This window comes from Labrus mixtus, chromosome 1 (genome assembly GCF_963584025.1).
Source record: "Labrus mixtus chromosome 1, fLabMix1.1, whole genome shotgun sequence".
Lineage (NCBI taxonomy): Eukaryota > Metazoa > Chordata > Actinopteri > Labriformes > Labridae > Labrus > Labrus mixtus.
In genome coordinates this window covers 5,418,422-5,443,347 of record NC_083612.1, presented here as the reverse complement: position 1 = coordinate 5,443,347, position 24,926 = coordinate 5,418,422, and the positions used below count along the sequence as shown (strand labels likewise).

Below are 24,926 nucleotides of genomic sequence, written 5' to 3'. Positions count from 1 at the left end.
GACCTCTCAGCAATAGAGGGAGTCCATGTGTACGATGGATGTAAATGTGAGAGTAACCAGGTACACAGCCAAATAAAGAGAGGGTGGGAAGTGATGAGTGACGAGTAACTGTTGAATTTCTGTTTGTTGAAGATGATATCAACACTCCACATGTTCACAGTCCTGTAAATATGATCCATGGTCCAGAAGTGCAGAGGGGAAAAAATCAAGTTGAGCACCTTGTAGTCAAAGTGGAGTTTTTATTGATCTTTTAAACATGAGCTGCAGAAAAGTTTGAAGAACAATTTTGATTGAAGCATTGATTTAAAAAATAAATAATAATAATAATAATTTAATTCATAAAGTTCCTTAAAATGCAAATGCAAAAATGATTTTTTTTCATGCAAACATAGTTTTTATTTACACCCTGCTCATCGATCTTTATTGGCTGTATGACAACAAAACACTAAACATGCCCAAACCAGCTCTTAATCATTTGTTTTTGTAGGCCTGTAACGATCATCACACATGTTGCAGTAGTGTTCACGACCAGCAGTAATACTACATCACAGTACAGTACTAGAAGATCATTACATTTGACAAAACATATTTTTAAAAATGTCATTTTTTGTGAATTGTTACGTTTCCCCCCAGTAAACAAAATCTGAACGACAGAGGTCGCAGGTTGGGGAACTAACCGAACACTGCACCTTTTCACTCCACCAAGCGGTCCGGTTTGGTTCAGTACAGTTTGGTTCAGTTTGGTACTGTAAACCCTGATCTTGCGTTTCCACAGCCAAACGTACCCTTATTTAGTAAGCGGAGTGTAAGCCAGATGGAGATAGCAGCGTCTGTAATAGTGTGACATTATAGAAGCTCAACACAGTGTAGCCCGCTATTAATTAAGTTAAACGTTCAGGAAGAAGAACGGAACACAGTAAACCCTTCAGGGTCGGATCTGTACCCTTGGCACCCCAACAGAAGAGTACCAAAAAAGTAGGACGGTACAGATCCCTGATTTTGGTACCATTCCCAATTTTTCGACGGTGGAAACGACAGTAAATGGGTACCGAACCGGACCGGACCGCTTGGTGGAAACGGGTCTTTAGTGTGCCTTGGGTTTCATTAAATTGGAAGAAGAGCATAGTCCTTCATACCACCCACTAATTCCATCAAAATGATAGACTAACATAAATTGGAGCCCAAAACAAAAGATAAGCCGGAGTCAGAGAACAGAGGGGTAATGGGAGGAGTCACAAAATGGCTGAAATAAAAAATATATTTTCAACACACACCCATAACTTAGATCTTCATTCAACAATAAAAACACAGAAAGCCAACTGATGGTGTTGACTTTCTGGATTCACACAACCAACTGAGCAAAGACGCATTCCAACCCCTCTCTCTCTCCTCCCAGTCGAGCTGATCGCCATCAGCCGTCAGGTCAATAACTTCTGACGAGCAAGGAAACCTGTGACCTAGTTCCCTTAGGATTCTATCCATAACAGAATGTATATAGTTGTTTTACTTCATGCAAAAATAGATGTTACAATTTACACCATTAACATTATTTACACCAGGCAACAGAAGGAGTATCCCAAAATAAAAACCTTTAATTAGAAATGTGAAAACATAAAACATAAAACATAAAACAAGAACACAAAAATCAGTGAAATAATCCCGTAAACTACTCAAGAAGAAAAAGCAAGTAGAGGCACATCTGATAAAAAAAAAATACATCATCCTGTGGCAGAAGGTTTTGTGCTTTTCTGTTTCTCATTTTGAGACTTCAAGAATTCATCTCCATCCTTCAGTGGTTACTTGTATCAAGTGTCGAACAACTGATCGAAAAAGGCTCAAAGTGCATTTTAGTTATTGCCACTCTACTGCATCACATCTTCAGTCTATAGGATGCATATAAAACTGTAATACAGACAGAAGGTTAACGTTGAGCCATAACGTGAAACTGAGATGTTTCATTCCTTCCACTTAGATCAACTGAGGTCGATCTGCTCATATTACTCACGTTTATCATTTAGCTCTCTCTATTCAAACAATGATGGCCAGACTGAATGAAGATCTGACGCGATGGAAACAAAACACCGATTTCTTTAAGGCCACAAAGACAGAGTGCAGAGCTTGAAGTGCGGCTGCCTTCAAAGACAGGGAAGACAACATCGTCAACAACAGTTTAGACCCTGACGTCAAAGCATATGACATCGTGAAGAATAATGAAGACGCTGGTAAGTGTAAGTGTAAGTTTCTGTGTGTGTTTCTGTGGTGAAATGATTCAGTCTGAGCTGTCTACAGAGTGTGAGCTGCAGCTGAGTGATCCTCTGCCTTCTGAGCAGAAGAAGATGAAGATGATATCCTATATATTAATCCTGCAAGGGGAAATTCAATTTTACACTCTGTTGGACGTGCACTAATGGAGACATGTCCGAGTGAGGGGGTTGCCCACAGCCAGCACTCCTGGCCTGGTGGGGGAGGGGGGGGGGGGGTGCATGGCCTGGCTCAAGGGCATCTAAGCAGTGTTCAGGAAGTGAAGTGGAACCTGTCCAGCTACCAGACCATTTTCCAGATTTGGTCTGCACGGGGACTTAAACCGGCGACCCTCCGGTTCCCAACCCAAGCCTCTACAGACTGAGCTACTGCCGCCCACAGAGGGATCACATTTAAAGCTACTATCAGGAAAAACATCACGATTTGTCCACAACTCTGGATGACTAAAACAGACTGAGAACAGTGTAAAAAAGAGTAGAAAGTTCCATATTTAAATCAATTTTAAAAAGACATAATAATCATCATAAAAATGTGAATCAAGTGGGATACAAACTTGGTTATGAAGTGAAACCAGACATTTTTAAAAGAGTACATATACATCAAGTACATCTAATATATAAAAAGAGATTATTGCTTCATTTATCGATTTCCTTCATTTCACTCATAGTGTATATGTTAAATTTATATACAGGTTCCACCAGCATCAGTGAGTGTGATCATTTTTATGATAAACACAATTAACATACATTTATACTGTGTCCCAGTGTTCAGAAAGCAGGAGATGATTGAGGCCTTCATGGAGACGGTCGTTAACAGCTTCCATTCAAAGTGGTGGAGGATGACGACGCTCTGCACCCTACACACATTTTCCCACAAGACAAAAGTTTGAATGAACAAAACATGTGAAAAGTTAACGGTTGTTTTGGACAGCAGAGCACTCCTCTCATTTTTAGACTTTGATGGTCATGGTGGTCTCTTAATATGAATACATAACTTGCTGTCAACTGTATATTTCATGATAATGAGCCTGGAACTCTGTATTCCCGTGATAAGTAATGTCCGGTTGTGTTCTTGAGATCTCGACTTTTGTAAGTCAGTATGTTGAGAATACAACGCTGGTCTTCCCGTGATAACGAGATCTTGAGAAAACGACAGAAATTATCTATGAAGAATTCAAATGTATGGGTGCATGTCCTCTTAGGGCTTCCGTAACAAACCGCAATCACAGCTACCAAAAAATGCTTCGTTCAGCTGCAGGCTGACAATCTGAGGTATCACTCAGATGCATTTTTCTATTTTTAAATAATGTATAGATATTTTAATCTACAGCAGTTTTTAAATAAATGTTTTCCCTACAGTACGCCTGAGATAAATCCAATAAAGTGTAAATGTGTAAACAGTTAATGCAATGGACTGAGTTTCAATGGCTCTGAATTTACATTTAAAAAGTTTGACTTGTCGTGTTGCCTTCACAGTCACTCACAGTGTTGCCTTCACAGTCACTCACAGTGTTGCCTTCACAGTCACTCACAGTGTTGATCACATGGCAGTGCACATTTTGGTCGAGCTGGTCTCTGCATTCGCTTTCTGCCTGATGTTCTCTGGAAGATTAAAAACATCACAGAGACATCACACACACACTGCAGACCGTAGTACACCACAACCACCAGCCAGCAGACGGTATCATTTAGGAAATGGACGAGCACATGATGACGGAGTAGCTCTGAATCAAATGTTTAAAACACATTCATGAAGGAAATACGTGAAACTGGTCAACAAATAGAGCAGTAAGATATTTCATCAAGTTAAGCATTCCTCTGTCGCTCACTGACGTGGTGTTTCAATAATACAGCAATCACTTCAGGCACTTTTGTGCAGTGCACAAGAAATACCTTGAAATATGGATAATATCTATAAATATAGATATCTGCATCATAACTTTACTTTTTTCTACTGGAATGATTTCTCACCAGCCTGCAGAAAGAGATGACAATGATAGTCTGGTATTATTGGAATATACAATATACGCAAACCAGGTGGCTGCTTAATAGGAATAAAACATGTCTGCATTCAAACTGTAGATTGTTCTGTAAAGCACACAGCTAAAAAAAATCCAGTATATTAATATGTTTATATATAAAAACAAGTTTTAAAAAAAAGTAACCCATTCACCTCTACCTATGTCTGTCTGTGTGTGTGTCTGTGTGCGTGTACATATTTGTGCATGTCTCTGTTTACATACAAAAGACAAATATGAAGAATAAATCAAAATGTAAAAACAATCTCAGAAGTAGTCCTGTGGTGATTGGACATTTTTTGTGTATTTCTTCCTGGTCTGCTTTTGGTTGGTGCTTGTGTTTTTTCTTTCAGAGGCTGGGCGTGGCTTATTGGCTGCTGGAGCTCCCTGCCATCACTCACCTGATCATCATCTGTAATCACCGCCTGCAGCATTTAGACCCTTTTTTACGTCTCCCAAGATGCCAGATTATTTCCACCTACACCGTGGTAGATCGTCTTTTCAAGATTCAGTAAAAACCTTCAGTGATTTGGAATTACCTGTGACTAATTACCCTTGTCTTCTTTTATTCCCAGTGCCTCTAACCAACGAGCTCCAGCGCCTCACCACCCAGCCTCACTTCAATAAATACCCCTTTTACCCACCACCCTGTCTTCCGGTCTTGCTTTTGGGTCCACTTAAAACTCTTTAAAGATCACAACAGGCCCAAGGCTTTTCTCAAAAATATAAAGGAACTGCAGATTTTGTTAATTTGGCACATTTCCCACCTCTACATTCTCACATACCAGCATTATTTCATAATGTAGTCATAGTCCCAGTTAGAGTCTGTACCAATCAGAGGATAACTGGCTGTAACGGTACAAACCTGCACTCTAATACATACTAAATATACTACTGTATCTTCATACAGCCCAGTCTTCCTCTATGGATCAGAGGGAATTCATAATCCGAATCTAGGCAAAGGAAAATAAAGATCCAAAGAGAACGTGAACGTTTTCCTCCCTGCGTCACATTGCAGGAGCTCTGTATAGCTCTGCTACACAATAACGTATCAAACCCACAGTGTAGTTTGATGTTCTCACCTGCCAAGTCTGTCCGTGAGATTTCCACCAGCCCCTCGTAGAGGCCTTTGATTGGGTTCTTTCCCGCCGTCACGACTCCATGAAGCCAGATCAACAGCATCCTGTGACCGTGCTCTTTGTAGCTTTTCATACCTGGAGGTTCAACTCAGACTTAAAAAACACATTGTTGTCTATCTATAGTGAAATTAAAGGTGACATATTCTTCTCCTCTTCAATAAGTTTAAATAAGTCTCAGAGCTCCCTGAAACATGTGTGTGAAGTTTCATGTTCTAAATCCACTCTGATCCTGTATTTGATTATGTCTATAAACCCCTCTATTTCAGCCCTGTTCAGAACAGGCTGTTTCTGTGTCTGTAGCTTTAAATATGCAAATGAGCTGAGCCTGACCACGCCCCCCTCTGGAAGGGCTTTGGTGGCTCTGGCTTTCTCGCTCCATGTCCTATTGTTTGAGCACACATTTTCTGAAAAGTGGATCAGGCAATAGACGGAGAGGATGGACCTTTCTCATGATTGGGGGGTTTGTAGACAGACTAGGGGAACATGTGAGAGTTAGAAAAACATGGTGAAATGTATTTTGCATATTATGTGACCTTTAAGTGAAATGTAAGCGAATGCATACGTTCCACTTTATTTACAGATGAGAGAACGAACACAAATAATAAATTCATGGAGCCGAGGAGGTCAAGAGCTGTGTGTGAACTAAGACCAGATGCTGTGGTTTAAAAACAACTCACGGTGTTTTGTTTTTATAGCTTAGGTACTCTTCGATACTATCAATCATTGAAATAAAGATCAGTCCAGCTCACCCGTCCATTGTTGTTCTATAGCTCGTATATGAGCATCGCTGAACTCCCAGTGTTGTGCTAGAATCTTCCACTCCCCCCGGCACAGGTGCTTGGTGGCCAGGCTCCACAGGACCGAGCGGATGTGCTGTGTCTCCGGCTGGTGGTCCTGCTTAAAGCTCAGATTTCTCCCCACCCAGGAGTCCTGCCCACTGCCCAATTGATCCTGAGGACGACAGGAGAAGCTGTTTTCATGCAAAGAGTACAAACAGATCTATAAACTAACTGAAGTACTGTGGATTACATCAACAACCCTCCTTAAAGCCCACAAACAAATGGACATGTTTGGAGTGATTTTGGCACAACACGAATCTTATAGCATAAGATTAAAAGTTAAAAAAAGTAACAGAGGAACCCAGCAGCAGGACAGATGACAGCAAAAACAAAATTGTGGCACTGACACTGAAACCCCACACTCAATTAGCGATCACCTGAACTGAGAATGCGAATTTGAAAACAAATGTAACCAATCAGATCACACAGAAATCAGAGCTCGAACACAGGAGTCAGGTTTGTTCTGTGTGCAAGACAATGGGAGACAACTTTTAAAAAGGGGAGTAGGTGTTCGAGTAAGAGGAGGATGAGGAAGTGGAGAAAGAGAACACAGAGATGTATTAAGTTCAATATTGAAAATACAGATATTTTGTTTCCTCATTGTAAGTTAATATGTTTTGTATTTTGTATATTATGTTTGTTTTTGTCTGGAGTTTAGACCAACAGGGCCCTAGTGTTTCAGGGACTGAGTTAATGCATTAGTGAAAAACTGTACTTAATAAAGTTATTCCACTGCAGAGCCAGGTGCAAAGTGAATGAACTCACCTTCTCCCATTTATAAAAACGATCAGCTTTGATGATCATGTCGACCAGGATGACGTGGTTTCCTCTTGCTGCCACCTCCAGACACGTTTTCCCCTGCTGTGTGTATCATACAGTCAGTATAACACAGCAAACAGGACACACAGCTACACAATACAGCGGTCACATCATCAGATAAATAAACATACAAGTAAGAACTAGAAAACAGGCATCCAATATTCCAAACATAACATAAACTGCAGGATCCTTGTCCTGAATATGTCAGGCTATTATCACATTTACTGAATATCAGTATAAAATTAAACATATATTGAGTCACAAAAACACTCTTAAAGGTAGTTCAAGTGATATTGGAGGGTTTTGTCGACACTCTGCTTCAGCCATGATGAGGTTGATTTTTAGGGGTTAATACTGCCCTAATACACTGCCCTGCAACTATGTGATGTGTATAAAACTATACCCCCTTTTTCTAATACATCTATTGAAACATGTACTTTCCTACCAGCTTCTTATAAAACATTAGTGTAAAATAATGTTTACTATCAGTTGGCGGGTGACTCAGGCTGTGGAAGGGCGGAGGGGAGAAATAGAATAGTTTCACTATGTGACACTGATTTTAATTAACCTATTTATATGTGTAGTTTTTAAACCACAGTAAAGGTCAAATAAATTAAAATAGAACTAATCGTTTTGCCAAAAGAATGAGAAAATAGATAAATAATGTAATAATCAAATGTGCAATAAGAAGTGGTGTGTGGTGTGGCACCTTGTCTGTCAGAGTGAGGTTAACACCAGAGATGAGGATCATCTCAGCCAGGTCCTGCCAGCCGTGTTCTGCTGCTATGTGCAGAGCGCTCTGTTGTCTCTGTGACACAAATGATAGAAATGTGTTGGATTAACATTTCAGCTGTCAGTTTATAACTGTTTTTAACTGTAGAGCCATCGGCGTGTCAGTGCACCGTGTACTTATTGCAGCCTGTGGTCCTTTTACAGAGAAGTTCTGCTGAGACGTGCACTATAGTGCGTGGAGCTGCAGTGGCTTGTACTCACACTGTCAGTGATGTCCAGGTCACAGTCGGCTTCTATCAGCTGACGCACGACCTCGGTGTGATTGCCGAGCACAGCGAGGTGCAGCGCTGTGTTGAGTTGCTGTTTCAAACACAAAGAAACAATAAACACAGTTTGATATGATTTGTGGATGATCCTGATAATAAGAAAAAAAACATCTGTACAAAGTTTTTGAAGGACATGCGATGAATAAATCTTACGTTACACATTTTCAAAACGATGTCCTCTTAACTCTGTAAACGTATTTGAAGACGCTGTTACTAATCGTGTTATCTGCTGTAATCTGCTGGAGGTTCCAGGTCATAAAAGTGCTTTAACTGCAGCAATCATTAAAATAATAATAACTCCTAAAGTTATGCCTGTAAGTTACTTTTTTCCAAAGTTATTATAATGTATCATGTATATAGGTAAAGTCAGCTTGGTAAAATGCACATTTTAGAGGGTTTATTAAATATGTGGTTTGCCTGACATCCCTCTATGTGTTCACTACTAAATGCGTTTCTTGTTGCTGACCAATCAGGAATTAATTCATTTGTAAAATGTGTTGTATTCATATGACTTAAACACATGATGAACAAGTGAACCAAATTCCAGACCACAGTTGTTTTTTGTTTTTTAATGAGAGGAGGGATTCTTTTGTTTTCTTCTGCCATAATCAATCAGTAAAGAGTCTGATATCCACCCTCTCATTTGGACTCATTCTCCAACCGTTCTTAAGAACAACTTTGTTTAATGTACATTCTGTTTATTACATCTGCGTCTTTCATTGTGTTCCTTTGAAACCATTACACACATCGCTGACTAAAACCTCTTGTTTGCTGCTGACTTCCTGCAGAAGTACCTCCATGTCACACTTGCTAAAGTCCTTTCTCTGTTAGGTGACATCTACATCACTCCGTTAGACATCTCCACAACCTGATTTTCTGCTACCGGCATGTGTTTCAGTGTGTCTGCACTTATTCCCTTTTATGGGCATTAGTGGGCGGTTACCTAGACTAATTGGGAACAACATGCATACGCTTTCAACATAAGAACACAAGGAGATAAGAACACGCTGGTGAATCTGACAGAGAGTCTTCTTAGAAATCTTCTTAAAAACAATTTAAGATAAATCCTTTATTAAATCTGAAGAAGATTTTGTTGAATGAGGCCCATTGTTATTTTCCCACTTACATTGTTTACAGCATCTATGTTGATCCCTGCCTCCAGCAGCAAGTGGGCTTCTCTGTCGAAGCCATGCTGGGCCACGTAATGGAGAGCAGTCATGTTCTTCTGCAGACAGAACAGAACAAGGATTCACTTTGTTAAAAAAAAAAGATTCCCTGTGTTTATGCAAACAGTGTCTGACTTAAAATACGGAAAGCTTACGTTAGTCTGTGTGTTGAAATCACAGTCGGACTCCAGCAGCAGTTTGATACATTCCCAGTGACCTCCATCAGATGCATGATGCAAAGCTGTGAGACCATCCTGAAAACACCAAAGATACAGCTGTCAGGAGCTTCACACTGAAAGTAAATATGGCATCAGTTTATGGTGAAGAAGGAATCAGACAACTGCTCATAAGAATTTAACAAAGATAAAAGAAAAATCACATTAAAGTTGTTTTTAACAACCAGCAGACAGATCAGAAGGTCAGTTATCAACCATAATGACATGGAAAATACTTTTCACTCACATTCAAAAAACAACTGTTCACTGCTGTTTAAAGTCACCATGCTACTACATTGATCTGCGTCAAAGTCACATGCAAACAAATCCAACAGATTGCCACAGGGGGAAAAAAGTCCCTAAAGTGCAAAGCTAGAACATTCCACTCACTATGTTTCTCTCATCCACGTTCACTCCCGTCTCGATGATCTTCTGCAGGACGTCTGTGTGCCCAAACTTGGCTGCTAGATGCACGGCTGTGTTCTCTTCCTGAAGTCCAGACATAACACATCAAAACCAGAAACCCACTCTGACACAACTTCCTCTGCATACAGTGTACCAACCAGAACAAGCACGAGGGGATGTTGGCACCTCATTGTTATTTTATCTGAACCAGACACAATGGCTGTTTTCGAAACCGCGTACTACATACTACTATCTAAATCAGTATGCAGTATATACTGTATGTGTGCAGCTGCTTGTCCAGCTGTGACACATACACTGTACAGTCTACGAAGTAGGAAAATACGAGGTGGTAAGACATATAAATATATGAACATGTCATATTTGTTATTGGTTCATAATGTGGCAAGATAATCAGTCACCGCCACCGACGAGTTCAAACAGCTGCGCTCCGGCATTTTGATCTCTGACCTGGCGCTTTGCATTGTGGGAAACAGTACGCGAGGTAGACTGGTCCGATGCATACTGTACATTTTTCCCGAATCAGTATGACATCCTGGTATTTTTGGCATACTGCAGATCTCGCAGTTGTTCGCATACTGCATACTGCATTTTGGCCAAATCAGTATGTACTAGTAGTATAGTATGTGGTTTCGAAAACAGCCCTTGTCTTTGTTTTGCAGACATGTGTCTTATGATTAAATTAATTCATGATCAGGCACCACCACTTGTACAATGTATCTCTGCAGGTTACTGTTCAGCTACAGTATATGTAAGCTTGTATGGTGTTCATGTCTATCAGACCCGTTTTCGATGTTTGCAAAAAGAGAAATACTGAAATTAACAGTTTGTATGTGTGTCTGTGTGTGTGTGTGTGTGTGTGTGTGTGTGTGTGTGTGTGTGTGTGTTGAGATGAAGGTGATGATGAGGAAAAGTCTGAAAATGAGTCTGAAGAAGAGAATGAGTGATCATCTCCCAGTGCACAAAACCAGCCTGTCAGTCTACTTCTCAGTAGATTTAGTCAGTTAACATTTATTACTCTGTAAGTACATGGTCTCAATCACTAGTTGAGTCTTGTTTATATGTAAATTTATTTGCACATTTGTTTGTTTGTTTTGATCACATTTTCTTTGGAAGCATGCTTCCAATGACCGTTGATAGAGATGAACATGTGATGATGACCAACAGTGCGGAAATATTTACTTTGAGTCAGCTGTTGGAGGCAGCTGTGTTTGCAAACACAGGATTTAAAGTCGGGACACATCCTGCTTTATGCTGAGTGTTTGAGTACAGACAGATTCAAATCCCAGGAATGATGAATGCATTTACACCCTCATTAGCTTTAACCATGGTGTGGTCTGTCATCATGACGACCTGACAAAGGAAGTGTAACATTTCAGTTGATTAATACGTGAAACCAACGGAAATTTGTTTACTTAATACACAACAGGCAATTGTGTGCGCTGCTGATTCATTATGTGTGTGTGTGTGTGTGTGTGTGTGTGTGTGTGTGTGTGTGTGTGTGCGTGCGTGTGAGTAAATCCTCAAAGTGTAGAAAAATTGTCAAATAATCAACCACTTAAAATACACTTATAGTTCATATTGTGTACTTTGCTTCGTTCAAAATTGGATACTTTGACTTTTGTCTATTAAAACAAACTCAGAAAACAACAGTATGAAAAATACTTAAAAGAGCCCTCAACGACACAGATATAATGTTTATATCAAGACTTTTTTTATTTTATCAAATCTTTTCTTGAAATTTGTGTCAAATCTTTTAATTAGGTCCAAATGTTTATGTGTGGGAATAAACCGGAGCGCCCGGAGAAAAAACCCACGCAGACACAGTGTGAACATGTAGAGTCCTGACACACAGAAACCAGCCGGCTTCTGTCAGTCAGGACTTTATATGTTCCCACTGTGACTGCTTGGCCTGTTACAGCCTGTGTGTTGGGGAGGTCGGGGGTGGGGAGCGGCAGGAGAAGCTGGGATGGTCACATATGGTCCAGCATTTGCTTCTTCTGATGCTTGAATTGGCGGCAATGTTTTGGAGTGCAGGCCTTCTTGATCTTCCTCCATGTAGAGATCTCCTCCTCTGACTCGCACAATTGTTGAAACACCTCCGCTTCCTCCTGCAGCGTCTGATCGGTCTTCTCCTCTGCTGTCGTATCGGAAGACAGCTCAGGACACATGTTGGTCTTGTCTTGGAGCTGGTTTTGTAAGCCCTCCTCATGCTGAGGCCTGACCTCCTCTAGTTCTTGCTGGAGGCTCTCAGCCCTCAATTCCTCTCGTCTTTGGAGGTCCTCCACCTTCTTCTGCAGGTTCTGATTAGTCTCCTCATGTGCTGTCGGATTGGAAGACAGCTCAGGACACATGTTGGTCTTGTCTTGGAGCTGGTATTGTAAGCCTTCCTCATGCTGAGGCCTGACCTCCTCTAGTTCTTGCTGGAGGCTCTCAGCCCTCAATTCCTCTCGTCTTTGGAGGTCCTCCACCATCTTCTGCAGTGCCTGATTTGTGTTCTCCTGTGCTCTGAGTTCATCAGACAGCTCAAGGCAGCGGCTCTTCGAAATCTCCAGCTGCTCTGCTTTTAAAAGTTGTTCACTGACGACCTCTTCCTTCTCCTGCGTCAGGGACTCATTCTCTGCAATCAGCTTCTCAGCTTCTTCTGTCAGGTTTTCAACAAGCACCTGGTTCTCTTTGATTGTCTCTAAAAGCTGATGAGTGACTTCCTCCAACTGATTCTGGGATTGGTTGTATATCAATATTTGGAGATCAACTTCCCTTTGGAGGTCCTCCACCTTGTTCTGCAGGTTCTGATTAGTCTCCTGCTGTGCTCTGAATTTGGAGGACAGCTCATGACATCTATCCATCATTTCCTCCAGCTGGTTCATCGATGCCAGAGTATTCTTGGTGGTTATGATGTCGCTGTTCAGCAAAAGTGCTATGAGCTCTTCCTTAGTTTTGGTGGAGTAACCATACATGTCCGGTTGTATTTCACAGGATGGATCAAGGTGCTTCCTTTCTTCTTTCAGCATCTTGATCTCCTTTTCACACTCAAGTCTCTTATGGTGCTCCAACTCCAACCTTTCCTCCAACTCCTCAATGATGTTCTTGCTGAGCATATCTCTGTCGGACCCTGCTTTGTTCAGATCCTGCTCCTTTTTCAGAAGAATTTTCAACTCTTGCATTTCATTCTTCAGGTCTGCCACCACCTGCCAGTGGGGTGGGCGTCTCTGATGTAATGGGCGATGGGGTCCATACTGGTTGGGGCAGTGGTGCGGCCTCTGGTGGAAAGTTTCGGCTCCTTGCATGGAGTGACTGAACTCTTCAGCCCCCGTATCGACTGCCTTGCTCTGGGATCTGTCGTGCTCCATTACTCTTCTTAGCTCAAACAGTGTCTTGGATGTAGAACGCTTTGTGGTCTTGTTGAAGTGTCTATCGGACAATGCTGTATCTCAATGAATCTGTGAACTGTTGAAGTCTCAGAATGAATCTGTTAACTGTTGAAGTCTCAGAATGAATCTGTAAACTGTGGTTGTCTCAGACTGGTAACTGCTTACATACTGAGATTCTAAATGGCTTTGATGTACCAGAGTTCCGGAATTCCTTTGATGTCTTTATTTTTTCCAAACATTCTATTACCATGACATCATAGCATCATTCAAATCATTGCCTGTTAATTAAACTTAAACAAAATGGCCAACCCAACCTACATTTAGCATAACCCTACACTGATCTACAATTCTAAAAGGCTGAAATAAAATATGACCAATATTATGAAAATAAATTAAATAATGTTTCTTTTGTTGTAGCCAAGTAGTGTAATAAAATGTGTTTTGTGGTACATATTTTACATTAAATGCAGGGTTAGTAATTTTTTGAAAACTAGCATAGCCCGGCCCTCACTTACATGTACAAGCGCCATTGGTCTAGAAGCGGACCTCAGCTCATGCTTTGAGTGTGGGAACCAACCAGAACCAGCCTGTCAGTAGCCAGTCACAGGACCAGCCTGTCAGCAGCCAGCCACAGGACCAGCCTGTCAGCAGCCAGCCACAGGACCAGCCTGTCAGTCTACTTCTCAGTTGATTTAGCACATCAGTTAACATTTATTACTAAGTAAGTAATGTAAGTACATGGTCTCAATCACTAGTTGAGTCTTGTTTATATGTAAATTTATTTGCACGTTTGTTTGTATGTTTTGATCATATTTACTTTGGAAGCATGCTTCTTTTATTATCAGAATAAACATATTACTGAAAAAGAACAACGCTTCTAGATCTGCTGGAATACAACACATGGTTTTAATTTATTGTATGTGGAAGCGACACTTCACACCTTTAGTGACCGTTGATCGAGATGAACATGTGATGCTGACCAACAGTGCGGAAATATTTACTTTGAGTCAGCTGTTGGAGGCAGCTGTGTTTGCAAACACAGGATTTAAAGTCGGGACACATCCTGCTTTATGCTGAGTGTTTGAGTACAGACAGATTCAAATCCCAGGAATGATGAATGCATTTACACCCTCATTAGCTTTGGCCATGGTGTGGTCTGTCATCATGACGACCTGACAAAGGAAGTGTAACATTTCAGTTGATTAATACGTGAAACCAACAGAAGTTTGTTTACTTAATACACAACAGGCAATTGTGTGTGCTGCTGATTCATTATGTGTGTGTGTGTGTGTGTGTGTGTGTGTGTGTGTGTGTGTGCACGTGTGTGAGTAAATCCTCAAAGTGTAGAAAAATTGTCAAATAATCAACCACTTAAAATACACTTATAGTTCATATTGTGTACTTTGCTTCGTTCAAAATTGGATACTTTGACTTTTATCTGTTAAAACAAACTCAGAAAACAACAGTATGAAAAATACTTAAAAGAGCCCTCAACGACACAGATATAATGTTTACATCAAGACTTTTTTATTTTATCAAATCTTTTCTTGAAATTTGTGTCAAATCTTTTAATTAGGTCCAAATGTTTATGTGTGGGAATAAACCGGAGCGCCCGGAGAAAAAACCCACGCAGACACAGTGTGAACATGTAGAGTCCTGACACACAGAAACCAGCCGGCTTCTGTCAGTCAGGACTTTATATGTTCCCACTGTGACTGCTTGGCCTGTTACAGCCTGTATGTTGGGGAGGTCGGGGGGGGGGGAGCGGCTGGAGAAGCTGGGATGGTCACATATGGTCCAGCATTTGCTTCTTCTGATGCTTGAATTGGCGGCAATGTTTTGGAGTGCAGGCCTTCTTGATCTTCCTCCATGTAGAGATCTCCTCCTCTGACTCGCACAATTGTTGAAACACCTCCGCTTCCTCCTGCAGCGTCTGATCGGCCTCCTCCTCTGCTGTCGTATCGGAAGACAGCTCAGGACGCATGTTCGTCTTGTCTTAGAGCTGGTTTTGTAAGCCCTCCTCATGCTGAGGCCTGACCTCCTCTAGTTCTTTCTGGAGGCTCTCAGCCCTCAACAATTGGAATTCCTCTCGTCTTTGGAGGTCCTCCACCTTCTTCTGCAGGTTCTGATTAGTCTCCTCATGTGCTGTCGGATTGGAAGACAGCTCAGGACACATGTTGGTCTTGTCTTGGAGCTGGTTTTGTAAGCCCTCCTCATGCTGAGGCCTGACCTCCCCTAGTTCTTGCTGGAGGCTCTCAGCCCTCAATTCCTCTCGTCTTTGGAGGTCCTCCACCATCTTCTGCAGTGCCTGATTTGTGTTCTCCTGTGCTCTGAGTTCATCAGACAGCTCAAGGCAGCGGCTCTTCGAAATCTCCAGCTGCTCTGCTTTTAAAAGTTGTTCACTGATGACCTCTTCCTTCTCCTGCGTCAGGGACTCATTCTCTGCAATCAGCTTCTCAGCTTCTTCTGACAGGTTTTCAACAAGCACCTGGTTCTCTTTGATTGTCTCTAAAAGCTGATGAGTGACTTCCTCCAACTGATTCTGGGATTGGTTGTATATCAATATTTGGAGATCAACTTCCCTTTGGAGGTCCTCCACCTTCTTCTGCAGGTTCTGATTAGTCTCCTGCTGTGCTCTGAATTTGGAGGACAGCTCATGACATCTATCCATCATTTCCTCCAGCTGGTTCATCGATGCCAGAGTATTCTTGGTGGTTATGATGTCGCTGTTCAGCAAAAGTGCTATGAGCTCTTCCTTAGTTTTGGTGGAGTAACCATACATGTCCGGTTGTATTTCACAGGATGGATCAAGGTGCTTCCTTTCTTCTTTCAGCATCTTGATCTCCTTTTCACACTCAAGTCTCTTATGGTGCTCCAACTCCAACCTTTCCTCCAACTCCTCAATGATGTTCTTGCTGAGCATATCTCTGTCGGACCCTGCTTTGTTCAGATCCTGCTCTTTTTTCAGAAGAATTTTCAACTCTTGCATTTCATTCTTCAGGTCTGCCACCGCCTGCCAGTGGGGTGGGCGTCTCTGATGTAATGGGCGATGGGGTCCATACTGGTTGGGGCAGTGGTGCGGCCTCTGGTGGAAAGTTTCGGCTCCTTGCATGGAGTGACTGAACTCTTCAGCCCCCGTATCGACTGCCCTGCTCTGGGATCTGTCGTGCTCCATTACTCTTCTTAGCTCAAACAGTGTCTTGGATGTAGAACGCTTTGTGGTCTTGTTGAAGTGTCTATCGGACAATGCTGTATCTCAATGAATCTGTGAACTGTTGAAGTCTCAGAATGAATCTGTTAACTGTTGAAGTCTCAGAATGAATCTGTAAACTGTGGTTGTCTCAGACTGGTAACCGCTTACATACTGAGATTCTAAATGGCTTTGATGTACCAGAGTTCCGGAATTCCTTTGATGTCTTTATTTTATCAAAACATTCTATTACCATGACATCATAGCATCATTCAAATCATTGCCTGTTAATTAAACTTAAACAAAATGGCCAACCCAACCTACATTTAGCATAACCCTACACTGATCTACAATTCTAAAAGGCTGAAATAAAATATGTACCAATATTATGAAAATAAATTAAATAATGTTTCTTTTGTTGTAGCCAAGTAGTGTAATAAAATGTGTTTTGTGGTACATATTTTACATTAAATGCAGGGTTAGTAATTTTTTGAAAACTAACATAGCACGGCCCTCACTTACATGTACAAGCGCCATTGGTCTAGAAGCGGACCTCAGCTCATGCTTTGAGTGTTGGAACCAACCAGAACCAGCCTGTCAGTAGCCAGCCACAGGACCAGCCTGTCAGTAGCCAGTCACAGGACCAGCCTGTCAGTAGCCAGCCACAGGACCAGCCTGTCAGTCTACTTCTCAGTTGATTTAGCACATCAGTTAACATTTATTACTAAGTAAGTAATGTAAGAACATGGTCTCAATCACTAGTTGAGTCTTGTTTATATGTAAATTTATTTGCACATTTGTTTGTTTGTTTTGATCATATTTTCTTTGGAAGCATGCTTCTTTTATTATCAGAATAAACATATTACTGAAAAAGAACAACGCTTCTAGATCTGCTGGAATACAACACATGGTTTTAATTTATTGTATGTGGAAGCGACACTTCACACCTTTAGTGACCGTTGATCGAGATGAACATGTGATGCTGACCAACAGTGCGGAAATATTTACTTTGAGTCAGCTGTTGGAGGCAGCTGTGTTTGCAAACACAGGATTTAAAGTCTGGACACATCCTGCTTTATGCTGAGTGTTTGAGTACAGACAGATTAAAATCCCAGGAATGATGAATGCATTTACACCCTCATTAGCTTTAGCCATGGTGTGGTCTGTCATCATGACGACCTGACAAAGGAAGTGTAACATTTTAGTTGATTAATACGTGAAACCAACGGAAGTTTGTTTACTTAATACACAACAGGCAATTGTGTGTGCTGCCTGATTCATTATGTGTGTGTGTGTGTGTGTGTGTGTGTGCGCGCGTGTGAGTAAATCCTCAAAGTGTAGAAAAATTGTCAAATAATCGTCAAATAATCAACCACTTAAAATACACTTATAGTTCATATTGTGTACTTTGCTTCGTTCAAAATTGGATACTTTGACTTTTGTCTATTAAAACAAACTCAGAAAACAACAGTATGAAAAATACTTAAAAGAGCCCTCAACGACACAGATATAATGTTTATATCAAGACTTTTTTTATTCTATCAAATCTTTTCTTGAAATTTGTGTCAAAACTTTTAATTAGGTCCAAATGTTTATGTGTGGGAATAAACCGGAGCGCCCGGAGAAAAAACCCACGCAGACACAGTGTGAACATGTAGAGTCCTGACACACAGAAACCAGCCGGCTTCTGTCAGTCAGGACTTTATATGTTCCCACTGTGACTGCTTGGCCTGTTACAGCCTGTGTGTTTGGGGAGGTCGGGGGTGGGGAGTGGCTGGAGAAGCTGGGATGGTCACATATGGTCCAGCATTTGCTTCTTCTGATGCTTGAATTGGCGGCGATGTTTTGGAGTGCAGGCCTTCTTGATCTTCCTCCATGTAGAGATCTCCTCCTCTGACTCGCACAATTGTTGAAACACCTCCGCTTCCTCCTGCAGCATCTGATCGGCCTCCTCCTCTGCTGTCGGATCGGAAGACAGCTCAGGACACATGTTGGTCTTGTCTTGGAGCTGGTTTTGTAAGCCCTCCTCATGCTGAGGCCTGACCTCCTCTAGTTCTTTCTGGAGGCTCTCAGCCCTCAACAATTGGAATTCCTCTCGTCTTTGGAGGTCCTCCACCTTCTTCTGCAGCGTCTGATTAGTCTCCTCATGTGCTGTCGGATTGGAAGACAGCTCAGGACACATGTTGGTCTTGTCTTGGAGCTGGTTTTGTAAGCCCTCCTCATGCTGAGGCCTGACCTCCTCTAGTTCTTTCTGGAGGCTCTCAGCCCTCAATTCCTCTCGTCTTTGGAGGTCCTCCACCTTCTTCTGCAGGTTCTGATTAGTCTCCTCATGTGCTGTCGGATTGGAAGACAGCTCAGGACACATGTTGGTCTTGTCTTGGAGCTGGTTTTGTAAGCCCTCCTCATGCTGAGGCCTGACCTCCTCTAGTTCTTTCTGGAGGCTCTCAGCCCTCAATTCCTCTTGTCTTTGGAGGTCCTCCACCTTCTTCTGCAGGTTCTGATTAGTCTCCTCATGTGCTGTCGGATTGGAAGACAGCTCAGGACACATGTTGGTCTTGTCTTGGAGCTGGTTTTGTAAGCCCTCCTCATGCTGAGGCCTGACCTCCTCTAGTTCTTTCTGGAGGCTCTCAGCCCTCAATTCCTCTTGTCTTTGGAGGTCCTCCACCTTCTTCTGCAGGTTCTGATTAGTCTCCTCATGTGCTGTCGGATTGGAAGACAGCTCAGGACACATGTTGGTCTTGTCTTGGAGCTGGTTTTGTAAGCCCTCCTCATGCTGAGGCCTGACCTCCCCTAGTTCTTGCTGGAGGCTCTCAGCCCTCAATTCCTCTCGTCTTTGGAGGTCCTCCACCCTCTTCTGCAGTGCCTGATTTGTGTTCTCCTGTGCTCTGAGTTCATCAGACAGCTCAAGGCAGCGGCTCTTCGAAATCTCCAGTTGCTCTACTTTTAAAAGTTGTTCACTGATGACCTCTTCCTTCTCCTGCGTCAGGGACTCATTCTCTGCAATCAGCTTCTCAGCTTCTTCTGACAGGTTTTCAACAAGCACCTGGTTCTCTTTGATTGTCTCTAAAAGCTGATGAGTGACTTCCTCCAACTGATTCTGGGATTGGTTGTATATCAATATTTGGAGATCAACTTCCCTTTGGAGGTCCTCCACCTTCTTCTGCAGGTTCTGATTAGTCTCCTGCTGTGCTCTGAATTTGGAGGACAGCTCATGACATCTATCCATCATTTCCTCCAGCTGGTTCATCGATGCCAGAGTATTCTTGGTGGTTATGATGTCGCTGTTCAGCAAAAGTGCTATGAGCTCTTCCTTAGTTTTGGTGGAGTAACCATACATGTCCGGTTGTATTTCACAGGATGGATCAAGGTGCTTCCTTTCTTCTTTCAGCATCTTGATCTCCTTTTCACACTCAAGTCTCTTATGGTGCTCCAACTCCAACCTTTCCTCAAACTCCTCAATGATGTTCTTGCTGAGCATATCTCTGTCGGACCCTGCTTTGTTCAGATCCTGCTCCTTTTTCAGAAGAATTTTCAACTCTTGCATTTCATTCTTCAGGTCTGCCACCGCCTGCCAGTGGGGTGGGCGTCTCTGATGTAATGGGCGATGGGGTCCATACTGGTTGGGGAAGTGGTGCGGCCTCTGGTGGAAAGTTTCGGCTCCTTGCATGGAGTGACTGAACTCTTCAGCCCCCGTATCGACTGCCTTGCTCTGGGATCTGTCGTGCTCCATTACTCTTCTTAGCTCAAACAGTGTCTTGGATGTAGAACGCTTTGTGGTCTTGTTGAAGTGTCTATCGGACAATGCTGTATCTCAATGAATCTGTGAACTGTTGAAGTCTCAGAATGAATCTGTGAACTGTTGAAGTCTCAGAATGAATCTGTAAACTGTGGTTGTCTCAGACTGGTAACTGCTTACATACTGAGATTCTAAATGGCTTTGATGTACCAGAGTTCCGGAATTCCTTTGATGTCTTTATTTTATCAAAACATTCTATTACCATGACATCATAGCATCATTCAAATCATTGCCTGTTAATTAAACTTAAACAAAATGGCCAACCCAACCTACATTTAGCATAACCCTACACTGATCTACAATTCTAAAAGGCTGAAATAAAATATGTACCAATATTATGAAAATAAATTAAATAATGTTTCTTTTGTTGTAGCCAAGTAGTGTAATAAAATGTGTTTTGTGGTACATATTTTACATTAAATGCAGGGTTGGTAATTTTTCGAAAACTAGCTGGATTTTAAAAGTAGCATTCCCTCAGTGCCCCGTCTGCACCCACCCCCTCCCCTCTGTGCTCATCCAAAGCCACGGCCCTCACTTACATGTACAAGCGCCATTGGTCCAGAAGCGGACCTCATGCTTTGAGTGTGGGCTCGTGCATTCATGGGGTAGCGAACGATCAGGGAAACGGGGAGGCGTGACTGGTTCATCAGATTGGTACCTCGTGGCAGACATTGGTCAAATTATTTACAGGCTTACAACTGCTACAGATGAAGGATTTTCTTTGTTCCTTTGTCAGGACCTAAAGACAATTTCCATCTATCTTAAAAAGTACATCTTGAGAAAATTACCAACCCTGACTTTAATGTAAAAAAAATATAAACAAAGGTGTCAACGCTCTCTTACATTCAACCATTTAAGCAAGCATTTAAGTTGTGTGTACGTGTGTGTGTACATGGGGCTCATGTCTTTACCTTGTCCTTCAAAGCATGAGCGCAACCCATTCCAATCAGAAACTCCACCACTTCAGACTGTCCGTGTTCAGCAGCCAGGTGAAGAGCTGTCTTCCCTAACTGTTCAGAGAGACATCGGCAGGTTAAGGTTGAGGTAAAACAGTTTTCAATTAAAAGCTTAAATAACCTCCTTGTATTAATATATTGCTGATTATTTTGATCTCGGAAGCCCGAAATTCTGAGTTGCCGGTCTGATACGTTATCAGGAATGCCCCCCAATCACACCGATAGTATCATGCAAGTTCTATCTGTGGACATGTTGCCATGTTATTTTCCAGTGCAGACTATCACTTAGTGTGTTGTTATTGCCTGGGATGAGCTAACAAAACAAAGGTGCTCCTGGAGACGGTCCTTGTTGTTTGACCGACTTGATGCCAACTCACAACTGGAAGGCGGTTAACCTCGGGTGTGGCGTGATTCCCCAGCTCTAAATTTGCGACATTAGACTCCTGGATGCAGCAAAAAGTCTAAAATGTATAATTTGTTGAACATCAGGCAGTAAATTTAACACAATGCTGAATGGAGTCACCTTGTCCACTCTGTCAAGACAGACATCCTCCAGGTCCTCCATGATGAACTCCAGTACGCTGATGTGGCCTCGCTGAGCAGCACAGTGCAGCATGCTGAGACCGTCCTAACACACACACACACACACACACACACACACACACACACACACACACAAACACACATAGACTCTGAGTCAGTCAGTCAGACAGTCCTGACAGTTTGTTTTTATGATGATATGAAGCAGATCTTACTTTGTTTTCACAGTTGAGCTTTGCTCCACAGGATACCAGGACCTGCAGGATCTTCAAATGACCGAACCAGGAGGCCAGGAGCAGAGCATTCATTCCAAACTGTAGACAAACATACAAAAGTTAGACCACAGTGATGCTCTGAAGCTACATATGAAGTAAAGTGTCCTTGACTGCCTTGATCTTTCTTCATGCTTCTGTGTGCTGAAAATGTTTTCATATTTTGCATTCTGTTGACATTCTCTAAAATCTTTGCCGTATTGTTCATAATAAAGAGAGACTGCACCTTAATAATAACTGATGTTCAGTGTTTTCTGAATGTTTAAAGAGAAATTGGACACCTTTGTGCCACAGTGTTGGCCATAGACTGTAAATATTTATCGACAAACGCCTGAGTGGCGTCACCCATCTTTTACTGCAGGGGGGCTTTGGAGGAAACAAAACCGTGCACGTACAGAGTCTTTCTCGTCCACTTCAGTGTCATGGTCCAGGAGGAGTCGTAGAGCCTGTTCGTTTCCTGCTCCTGCTGCCCAGTGCAGAGCTTTCCGATCAACCTGTGCAGAGACGGGAGGAGAGATGTATGACCAAAATGGATGATACAGGAAGGGCCCCCACCTCAAAGACTGGTTGAAACTGTGAGGCACAGCCGCCCCCCAATGCAACACATAGTAAAGGATGTCTAAATGCCAAAATCTGTAACTTCCAAGGGGCTGCAGATTTAGAGACGATTGCAGGGAATAACAACATGTGTTTGTTAGCAGAACAGTGTTCATTTACAATTCAGAAAGCTTCAGTTCATTATCCTCTCTCACTGTCTGAACCAGTGCACCACTACACACTGACAAACACTTGAACACACTTGCTGTAGAAAAGGTCAAAACAATAGGCATACTTTATTCCTGGCCTTGACGTCCACACCCTTCCTGATCAGCTCCTGAAGTTTTTCGGTGTCGTTCCTCTTTGCAGCATCATGGAGCTCCTTCTCCGACACCAGCACTGACAGGGAGAGGTGGACACAGACGTTCACCTTTTTTTTCTGCATGCCAGCAAAAGGTAGCAACTCAGGTGAATGCCTGCTGTATTATAAGTCTGAGACTTTGGGGGCTTTCACCTTTACATCATTGGCTGTAGTGGTCTTAATGTGATGTGTGTCCTGGTAGATGACTAAAGAGCATTTGTACGTGCTTTTGATAATAAACTCAAGAATTAAAACTCGGGCATGCTGCATCATGTGTTCAATTATAATACAATATAGACACAAGAAACAGATTTCGCTTGATAGGCTATGACGAGCTTTCAGTCAAATTCAGACAATTCCTACATGAATACTTTTCACATCAGGTCTCAAACACGAAGAAACCTTCATATAAATAAGGAGGCGCAATTTACTTTAGAAAATGATAAGCCTTATTGGACAGTTTTTAATTATAGCCTAGTTGCGGAAATAGAAATTGAATAAAATAAACATACAAGATATATAAAATATTACCACATGTGCAAACGACACATTGTGAAAAGTAAAATAGTATCCGGCCTGGACATTTCCAGCCCTCTGTGGTCAACACGGACATCCTGCTGCTGACAGATGTGAGCTCTCTGAACACACAGCTGCTGGGAATAACGATACTCACGGATATCATCCTCCGACACCAGGTCGTCCTCCATCTTTACGCCGCTTTAAAGAAACCTCTGACTCTTCACCTGTGTCATTGTAACACCGTCTGCTTTATATGTTTCAGCCGGGATAAGAAGACTGGACGCACAATACACAGAGGCTCATTGACTATCGGATATTTGGTTAAGTTTCCTTGGTAAATGAAAAATAACTTCCGTTTCTGACCTTCAAAGTAAAGTTAATTTACTTTTGTAGTCAAGCTGGTTTTGAAAGCCGTGCTGCTTCCGGTTTGAAATGGAAGCTATTTTCGTGATCAAATCGTTTATTATTAAGGTAATTAGTTTAAATTAATTGCTTAATCACAGAATGTGCAACATTCAAAGCCTCTAAGGTAATTTTTTAAAGATGCTGTGGGAACAAAATAATATCCTATCTTTAGCACACAAGGCTTTAAGTGTGTGCAAGTCTATGTGGACTTTCTTCTGTAAATTAAACAGTGTTAATGTTTTCACTGGTTTCCAATTGCCATCATGATCCATCACCTGTTAAAATGTGCTATTTGCCTGAAATCTGCTATTTTAACCGTGTGAATTGGTTGTATTTAATGTTTTTTTTTAATAGATATATATTTTGCACGCAAGAGAGAGACTATGATTCTAAAGATTTTTTGTTTATTTAAAAAATTTCAACTTTTTTTTAAGTTAAATTGAAAAAAATATAAAAAACAAACAAGTTTTTTTGGGATGCTACCTTACGTGTCCAAACCAACCACCAGTTAGACAAGTAAAAACAGTTCTGTTTTTTTTGTAATTTTTTTTAGGGGGGGGGGGGGGGGGCTGGGTCTTTTTCATTGGTCTTTTCTCATTTCTTGACAGCTGAAGAGTGACTCGAGCAAAGGGCCGAGGTCTGATTACAAACCAATGGCTGCTGCTAAGCTATCTGGCGCTCCAAACAGTTTTTAATATTTACAATTTTATATAAAACATAGGTCTATAAAACCATCAAATTAACCCTTTGTTAATACCCTTTCTATTTGATTTTAGAGCTTTTTTTTTTTTTTTAAACAATTAACAAGCCTCAATTATCAAAGTGGTTTCACATTTTCAATCTGTTTCTTTTCAAAGAAGCAGAGAGGGATTTTCTGGCACAACTTCACCAACTAACAAGGTGCATGAAGAGTGAAAGGCTTGACGAGGTCAAAATGTTCCAATTTGTTAATAAAGTTGATCTTCATACTACAAGTGTTGCTGGAGCTTTTTGACCTATCAAGTTCTTTTCACCCAGAGATGCAAACCCAGATAACTA

At 41.7% G+C, this 24,926-nt stretch overlaps 2 protein-coding genes across 5 annotated transcripts in view; one reads left to right on the top strand and one right to left on the bottom strand.

The window, feature by feature from the left end:
- Positions 1 to 24,926, top strand: part of LOC132972727 (hatching enzyme 1.2-like) — a 217,304-nt gene that overhangs the window by 25,416 nt on the left and 166,962 nt on the right. The gene's annotated exons all lie outside the window — the stretch shown is intronic.
- On the bottom strand, positions 220 to 23,828 carry ankdd1a (ankyrin repeat and death domain containing 1A). 4 transcript variants are annotated; one of them, XR_009671775.1, is made up of 16 exons: positions 23,638 to 23,828; positions 22,899 to 23,002; positions 22,462 to 22,560; positions 22,010 to 22,108; positions 21,778 to 21,882; positions 21,210 to 21,308; positions 9,906 to 10,004; positions 9,456 to 9,554; positions 9,261 to 9,359; positions 8,070 to 8,168; positions 7,786 to 7,884; positions 7,023 to 7,115; positions 6,168 to 6,369; positions 5,362 to 5,493; positions 3,746 to 3,863; positions 220 to 3,118 (listed from the first exon to the last, which is right to left on the bottom strand). XR_009671775.1 is itself a non-coding variant. In XM_061034147.1 (16 exons), the coding sequence occupies exons 1-15, from the start codon at positions 23,669 to 23,671 to the stop codon at positions 3,802 to 3,804; spliced, it is 1,527 nt and encodes a 508-aa protein (XP_060890130.1). In that variant the 5' UTR covers positions 23,672 to 23,827; the 3' UTR covers positions 220 to 3,118; positions 3,770 to 3,801. The 4 variants fall into 4 exon arrangements, 2 of the variants coding, with proteins under 2 accessions (XP_060890130.1, XP_060890261.1); XR_009670658.1 differs by having other exon boundaries at positions 7,023 to 7,118; positions 23,638 to 23,827; XM_061034147.1 differs by having other exon boundaries at positions 3,770 to 3,863; positions 7,023 to 7,118; positions 23,638 to 23,827.

Bases quoted from the DNA above. Each gene is read 5' to 3' on its own strand.
- ankdd1a (XM_061034147.1), bottom strand. From the start codon at position 23,671: ATGGAGGACGACCTGGTGTCGGAGGATGATATCC. The intron at 22,109-22,461 runs GTACGTGCACGG...GTTTGTCTACAG, and splicing joins AAGTGGACGAGAAAGACTCT to TTTGGAATGAATGCTCTGCT. The intron at 21,309-21,777 runs GTGACTCCATTC...CTCTCTGAACAG, and splicing joins GTCTTGACAGAGTGGACAAG to TTAGGGAAGACAGCTCTTCA.